Genomic DNA, 8541 nt, shown 5'->3' with positions numbered 1-8541 from the left:
CTCTGGAAGTCCAAGCAGCTGAAGATCAACAACTGTGTTTAGCTCTGTTGATTAGGAGGTGTCTATAACACAACTATACAGGCTTATTAGCCGTTGGCTTGACCTTACCCGTTATCGTCAAAAGATAGAAGGCGACGTATAATTTACGGAAATGTTAGCGCAAGGTTGTCTTCGCGGGCAAGTTCCTTATCACGTTCAGGTTCAGACGCCTTTGCCGTGTTTCACGCTCCAGTCTGAAGAAAGGTTTAATGAAGTGTTTTCTTCATGAGCCATAGTTCACTTGGGTGCGTCGCGGACGCCAGACAAACATTTCCCTGAGAGAGAGATAGAGAGAGAGAGAGAGGGGGGGGGAGAGAGAGAGGGGTGATAAGGGAAAGGCAGGGAAGTTATCCAGGTTAATCGCCGTTGGTTACCCTGCACTGGAAAATGGGGGACAAGGTGGTGAAAATTGAGAAGAAAAGAGAAGAAGTGTTCACCAGTATTTGCGTACACCCATGAAAAACCTACAGCGCCAGTAAAGAAAAAAAATGGACGACTGACACAGTTGAGCTCTTTTCTTTGAATCAAACAGTTCATAATTTGATGGCGCCCGAGAGGTAAGCAATGAACCTAAACTTCAATATGTTTGATTAGAAGCTGCAGATAAGCTCATCGGCAAAATCAGGGCGCAATGCGTTTAGTCGATTGGTCAAGCATCACGGATTTGGTCCATTCTGCATCTCGTGCGTCCCGCTAGGGCATCTAACACTTTTGCTTCGAGAAAGGCAGATAAGATTCCTCGGAGTGAATCTAGAATTACAGAGGTGTTTTAGACATAAGTGCATTTCAATGCACTTGAATTAGCCACGCGGAGAAATGAAATAGTCTGGTGTCACGTCTATATGTTAAACAAAAAAACAAGAAACAAATGTGCACAGCAGTCGTCCATTTTTTTTTTTCCGGCGTGACGAATTTTTCTGCGTTGCGTCCTATGATGATTCCTTCATAAATGCAGTACTTATGGAAAACAGGAACATTTATTCAAACAAGAGTATTCACCGTTGGACAAGGTCCTTCATGCGACCACCAAAAATGGACCGGCCTCCTGTGACGCGTTATTTTTCGTGATATGCCCAAATTTCATTTCGAAGCGAGTTTGTTTTAAAAAGATGATTGAAGTCCGCTGACAGGCAGTGTTGGTGAAGAATCCAGCTCCTCTTTGTCCGTCGCAGACCCGGTAGGAGGAGGATGAGGCAAGCTACTATCCTAGGGAAAATAAAACGGGAAGAATCGCTTATTTACTGACATATGCACACACAAAACACGCACGAATTGTTTCAAGAAGCGTTATCAGGCAATGCTCATTCAGGTATTTAGCTACAGTCTGGATAGCACTTCTTGTATTTCTTAAAGATTATTTCCCTTTCCTAAGTGTAGGACATACAACTAGACACGTCCTCGGTTAACCTCCCTTCCTTTCCCTCTTTGTTTTGTTTCCCTCTTAAAAATTGATATACACAGCTATTCATCATCATTTTCGGTAGCACATCTGTAAGTGCATTTTAATTAACCAAGTGATCGAAGAAACTGCGTATTCTGACAAAATTGTTTACGAATAAAGAATAAATTCAGCGGAAGCCTTCTAGGTACTTAGGTGACTAGGGCATTACTTTATCTGCACTAAATGCCTGTTTGAATTCCTTTGAATCCAAGCAACAATTCGCTAGGCGTTCTGTTGCTCTGGCTGGACAGTCATGATTAAAACGCAATACTATCTGGCGCAGTTGAAGTTCAAATCTAGGATCGCACTTATCACAAGCGTACAAGTCAAGTAATTAAACACTATTAGGAATATCTGGATGTCCTGCAAGGGGCTCTCGTTGATACGGTTTAGCTTTTAGCGTGCTTACGCACATGCACATGTTCTCATAGATTGTTTTAGTCTAGCCTGCCAAGAAATAATTGGTTGATTGGCATGTTTATCCTAATAGTCTTCCAACGTACACAAACACATGTACGCACAACACATACAATGTAAAGGCGATAAGCTAACCGCAACACAGAGGACCACATTAGGGGACCCTATCTCTACAAATTTCAACATTCCGCATGCACTTGAGTAGCATACGGACAAATGGTGCCTTTTCAGACACCCTAACTATCCGTATAACCATTTAAATTGGGCCTGTAAGTGACGAATAGCAAAATTCCCAACTTACTATGCGGGTGGTGAGTTTCAGACAAGGGGGCCTCCGACGCCTGCGACGTGTTGGCCGCCGTACTGTCCGCCGACCGCTCCTCCTTCTTGGGCCGACTTCTCGTAGCCAGCTCCGCCAGCCTGGTGTCCCGCACCATACGCGCTGCCGGCGTTGGCCTGCAGTCCGTAAGTGGACGTCTGACCGTAGGTAGAAGTGTGACCGTACACGCGCTTCTGGGCCTCGCCACCGCCGTAGTTGAAGCCGCCCTGGCCGTAACCGCGGCCGGCGCCGTAGTATCTGCCTCCGTAACCACTGTAGCCAGCACCACCGTAACCGAGGCCACCATAACCCAGACCCCCATAGCCGACTCCGCCGTAGCCGAGACCACCGTAGCCGAGCCCACCGTAACCCACACCGCCGTAGCCGGGACCTCCATAGCCGAGGCGTCCGTAGCCAAGACTTCCGTAGCCCACGCCGTATCCTGGTGCGTAGCCGAGACCGCCGTAGCCAAGACCACCGCCGTAGCCAAGACCACCGCCGTAGCCGAGGCCTCCATAGCCGACACCAGTATAGCCGTAACCGCCGTAGCCAAGACCAGCGCCGTAGCCGAGGCCGCCGTATCCAATGCCTACGCCAGGTCCGTAGCCGCCAAACCCAGCTCCGAAGATGCCACCGCGACCCTCAACCTTCTCCTTGCCTTCGGTCTTATTATCCTTGTCGTCGACAGCCGGCTCGGCGACCGGCTGTTCAGTGCTGGGCGCAGCCGGTGCCTCGGTGGAAGCGGTCTCCGGCTCGTCGGCGCACGACACGAGGGCCAGGGCGGCCAAGCTGACCGCGAAGACCAGCTGGAAGCAACGGACGAGACAGCGTTATAACACTCCTGGCCAATTACATTTGCTTGCAATGCCCCTTTGAAATCTCGACTATATTAACCGCGATGGGCGGGTTTTCCAGTGCAAAAGGTATATCTCTTAAATTGACCAACTGGAACCTTTAACGCAGTGTGATATAATAATATTGTGCTCTACGCATTATTTCGACTACAGCAGCACTCGACGAAACGCCATCACGACAGCTTCTTGCAGTATTGACCTTCCTTACACTTTCAGAAATGCGCTGCGTGTTGTTCTTCGACAAGTGTCCGTATTTTGTGCTTGGTGACTTCATAAACACAGGTGATACATTCGTTTTAAAAATTATTTTGATTTTATTCGAAAGTACGTTGCAGTCCCCATTATGAGGCATTTGGTTTAGTGCTATCGGGGTGTGTTAACATGGAGAATAACTGTGTAAATTGAGAATCTAAAGCATATTAGCAGCATGCAATGCGAAAAATGGACACATCTCGCGCAAATGCGAAATAAATTTATGAATAAAATAAAAGTAAACTAAAATACAACTAATGATGACTCCTCATGTCGAGAAGGCAATCTAGCTACACGAGATCAATAAGATAACTGGTTGTGACACATCGGGTATTAATTTGAGGAGTTGTGTGAAAGTCGTGCCAATCAATTCATAATACAAGATAGATGGGTTTACCATGTAATATACTTCTTGCTTAGAACTCACGGTCGATTTGTAAACGCATGCATCGCAATAGTTACATAGAGATTATGTTCCTTCGCGTGTAAGCATGGCCTACAAAATAATGTTTGAGTGTAAGGCCCACCCTGGAATAAATTACATCTTTATGATGTATAATGGTTCCTGACCTGACTGTACAAATTATAGCTTACACATTGGCATTTCTCTTCTCCAACAGCTTACTTATACAACTTCCAGGATTTCACTTGACCCGCCTCATGCTGCCATTGGCCACTGTTAACCACCCAAAACGTCATCTTAATGAATGACAGTAAGGAATATAAATGAACGACGCTTGGTGAAAGGCCAAAATTTGGTTGCGTCTCTGCTCTCACCTAGAACTCCCTTCTTCGGTTGGGGCGAATTTTGCCCATAATAGACTGAGGCGGCTCTTATATGACACGCGAGTGCCTGTGAGCAGCTCCTCAAGCATGTGTCACGTCACTGTGTTCAGTCAGTAAGGTGGTGGTACTACGTAAAATACTTTGCGTTTGACAAACAAGACAGCAGATGGAGGCCTGAAGGGATCATCGGGGGCAGAACAAGGGATGTTTCAAGAGCCATCGTCTTATCAAGGGTTCTTGTCTTCGTTACGGCAGGAATTTACGACAACAAGACCCCTTGCCAAAACGTTGGCTCCTGAGACTTTGCTTATTCCACCGCTGTATATAGCTTCCCTATTGCCCTGCTTCGGGAAGTTGAATGTTTTTTTTTTTTTCTTTGGAACGTGGCCTCTGCTTCCAAATAGGCCTATAACTGTGTGCCATGAGCGGCCTTTTCGCTTAGTATCGGAAAGGAAAAGGTAAAATAAAAAAGTGGAAAACTGCAACGTCATGCGGCACGTTTTGACAGCTTTCTAAACTTGAACAACGTGAACGCGGCTTCCAAGATATGTAATTATGGATGCGACCTCGGAGGCGATTACATGAGCCCCAATGCTGCACTCGCTAAACGTAAAGAATTAGCAGTGAATTTCTCTAAATCTTTGCAGTCCCCGGAAATATAAATGATCAGCTACTATTTGCCGATTTTCAAAGATCTACGCTCCAAGTGAGAATATAAAACGGCCATCGATTTGCGATCACCGTAGTAGCTCCCGGCATTCATTATGACGACGCCATCATCACTTAGGAAAGAAAACTGTCCGGTCATTATTACTTCAGAACTACAAAAGGGTTAAGGTCTTTCGTAACATCAAACAGACGCCAATAGATGTATACAGCGTGCGATTCCATGTTGCATAACATTAACGTCATGGAATGACCTTCGGTGTCCCATACTCTAAAGCGTGTGGGTGGGGTTATGGGAAGCGCGTTTAACGGTGTTTCGGATCATCAAATGAATCATCTTGGCGCACCAGCCAGAACGGCGTTAACAAAACACTTCCTTTATGCGTGGCTTTCCGCTGGCGTTTCATCCAAGGCCGTTGGCGATGAACGAAAGTGCGTTATTCGTTAGAAGCTGTAGCATTGTAGTATTGCAATATGACTTCATCACCAGCTCTTTGAAAATAACATTACCGTGTCTTGAGGAAAAACAAAAACAGTTAAAAGAATTTCCAAGTTCCAGCTCCTAAGTCAATAAAAGAAAACTCGCATTTACAAATTTCTGCGTCCTTTCCCAGCGTACTTTTTTTTCAAAGTACATACGAGTATCTTACGAGTATCTTACGAGTACTTTACGAGTAGAAAGTTCAAGCTATTTTTGGTCCTGTCTCCAATAAGAAAAGACTAAATGTTGTTGCTCGAACTTACTGCCCGCGCATCCTTGTGAATAATTGTTATGACGTTGTGTTCCTGATTCTGAGAACAAAAGTCGGGGTCGGGGGGGGGGGTGGGGGGTGGGGGGGGGAGGATTGACCCTACGTCGTGGTAAATGCGTTACGCTATGAACACAAGGCGAAAAACGCTGCGGGAATAAGATTTCGCTGATGTGAAACTTAAAGAAGCCCTGTAATAACCGCAGCCTTGCGCAGCAGCTTCTTTCCTATCCAAACGGCAGCTTTTTCACATAAAGTTCCGTCAGTTATTATTACCGTTAAACAGGCAACACTTGCGTCACACGCAGACGCAGTTACTTTTTCGTGAACGTTGGCTATAATGTTATTCTGAATTGTTCGAGATGAACTGGTGGTTGTACTAACTGTGTTGATTGTTTTATATGCTACTTCCGGATGGTGTTCTAGCATGGACGTCATAAAAAATGTAGGAAATCTTGCATTTGGTCAGAACACCTTCGTTTTTGCATGTTATCATGCAAGCTGTTGCCTGTTTTTCATGGAGATTGTTACTGCTATCATTCTCCCCTGATTTGCTTAAATTATTCATGTAATATAATCGCTCTGCTAGTGACAGTGTCTTACAATAGAGATAACTAAGCCTTCACGGTTGATGAGAGAGAATTGAAGATTGCCGGGAAAGGCCTTCGTCCTGCAGTGGACATAAAACAGGCAGGTGGTGATGATGATAAATCAAATACTAATCCACAAGCGCCAGTTCCTGCTCGCTTGTTGTAGTTCTTACCCTGTTGCACTTGTAGTACCGTGAACATAAGTGGCTGCCTTCTCTTACAAATGTGTTATGGCGATTTACGATGTTTTAGCAGACATTGCGCATAGCTGACAGATGAAACTTAATGACAACGTGACCAAAACCCCCTGGGATCATATTTTGCCCTCAAGTATGATGAACGTTCACTGAAATATTCAGAGCTCAGTAGAGCTAAATGTTTCCTACAGGTGAATTAGAATTGAATGATCCCTAAACAAACAGCACAACATTTTGCTGTGTGGTAGTGCATTGTTGAACCTCCTTATTTAATCGCGTAGAGCAGTTGGACCTCAGTAACATTTTTAGCCTTCTTAACGCCTCCATCCACCGGCGATATACGGGACAAAGGTGCTGGACGCAAGGATAACTGGAGATGTTATTTTGACCAGAGGCCTTCCAACGAAGGATACACAAAATACAGCGAAATGCTGGCGATAGATATTTTTTCATAAACTGTCTTTAACGTTGCTGAAATATAAGGAGATTAAAGAACTAAGTTAGGGATTGCGAAATAAAATATCGTAAATTTCGTATGATACCCTGGCATACGAAATGGAAAGTTACATCTTAAATTAAGTGATTAAACTCTTGAAACCACGATCTGATTATGAGACTACGAAATAATCTTGACCACCTGGGGTTCGCTAACGCTCCCCTAAATCCAAGTACATAAGCGTCTTTGCGGTTGGCCCCCATCGAAGTGCGGCCGCCGTTGCCTGCGGCCTCGTGCTCAGCGGCGTGACGCCATAGCCACCGAGCTACCGCGGCAGGTCAAGAAACGCATCTGTTAGCTGAAAACTTAGTCGAAAAAGTTTGCAATGGCTGAAAAGGAACTACTCTTGAGACCTTCGGCATTTATATTTCACGTCGACCAGCCGTGGTTGCTCGGGTGATACTTGTAGTGTAGAGGCTTCTAGCTGACGGCACTGAGCTCTTATTCTTTTGTTTTTCACCAGGATTCAAGAAAGCACTGTTTAGGCTCTGAGGGATGTTTGCGAAAGCTAGCCACGGTATGGTTCAAGTTCTACCTCTAACATGGTGCGACTCTGAAGTCTAGCCGCGGAGTACCACTGAGCCGCACGAAGATCGCCTGCCTTCTATTGAATCACACGCTGCTATCGCGGTGAATGGCCGTTCAAGCGTTTCTGCTACTCTTTAGAGTATTTCAGGTTTTTGGCATTCCTGGATGTAAGGCAATAAACGCGCCAGCACTCGTGTAAGGTTTACGGCACTCCCCAAAGACAAAGTGAAATTCAACTTTCTAAGTAATTCTTTTACCTGCCCACAACGAACTAGTTGTTTGCTTTGAGCAGGTCCTTAAGTTGGCGTAAGACGACCGACTGCGACTGCTACTCTGACAGAGCTGTCGTTGAGTCATTCTTATCCAGCAAGGTAAAGCTCAACTCGGCTGCTGAAACGGGCCTCGTAAACTGCAGTGGTGAAGGAACGGGTGCAAGAACATGAAATTTTTCGCACCAGTGCGTTCCTTTACTCGTCCTGTCAGCTGCAGTGTACGAGACGTGCCCAGCAGTTCAAGAAGCGGGATGCGAACGCAGATATAGCCAGCAATCCGCTGCGCTTACCGCTGCCTTCATCGCGTCGTCGGTCTGTGAGATCACACGAAGAAAGTCGACTCGACCGAGGGTGCCGCGTTGGGGTAGAGCAAAACCTTTCTCTTCGAACCGCTGGCCTGTGGTGTCCGCTCGGAGGTTACCCCGGCTCTTATATACAGCTCACGCCGCCTCATCGCACTCGCACGCACTCGTACGCGCACTTGCACGCGCGCACGCACATACAAGGTGGCTTTCACCCGTTTCTTGTCTTTTTCATTCAAGGCTGCTGCCGGCGGAGGTGGCGGTGGTGCCGACGGACGCCGCCTCGCCTTTCCTTGCGTTCTCTCCTCCTCAGTCGAGTCACTGTCCTCCTCGCTCCGATAGTATTGGCACGGCCAGCGCCGTTGCACCGTGATCGCGTCGTCGGTTCGGGAGCCCCCCCTCCACCTCGACGCACCTCGGCGCCGTTAATAACACTCGGAAGAGAGGAGGAGCAGTCGGGGATTGTCCCGACCGCTCGTTTCCAACTCGCGCGCTGCGATTCGGCGGCGCGGGCGCTGCCGAGCGGGTGCGCGGCACGAGAATTCGGCTGTGTTCCCTAGAAAGGGGCAGGATGCGAATAATGACAATTGCGCGAAAAGCCCCGACCAGCCCAAGTGCCGGAGCTGCTCTGCG

The 8541-nt window shown here is 46.9% G+C and overlaps 1 protein-coding gene across 1 annotated transcript; it reads right to left on the bottom strand.

The window, feature by feature from the left end:
• Positions 1-997: 997 nt before the first annotated feature.
• On the bottom strand, positions 998-8071 carry LOC135901040 (uncharacterized). Its single transcript, XM_065430670.1, has 3 exons — positions 7897-8071; positions 2199-3022; positions 998-1245 (listed from the first exon to the last, which is right to left on the bottom strand). Exons 1-2 carry the CDS (start codon positions 7906-7908, stop codon positions 2216-2218), a joined length of 819 nt encoding a protein of 272 aa, XP_065286742.1. The 5' UTR covers positions 7909-8071; the 3' UTR covers positions 998-1245; positions 2199-2215.
• Positions 8072-8541: the final 470 nt, after the last annotated feature.

The sequence above is a fragment of the Dermacentor albipictus genome, chromosome 1 (genome assembly GCF_038994185.2).
Source record: "Dermacentor albipictus isolate Rhodes 1998 colony chromosome 1, USDA_Dalb.pri_finalv2, whole genome shotgun sequence".
Classification (NCBI taxonomy): domain Eukaryota; kingdom Metazoa; phylum Arthropoda; class Arachnida; order Ixodida; family Ixodidae; genus Dermacentor; species Dermacentor albipictus.
The sequence above is the reverse complement of the archived record's forward strand: the minus strand, read 5'-3'. Positions and strand labels throughout refer to the sequence as shown.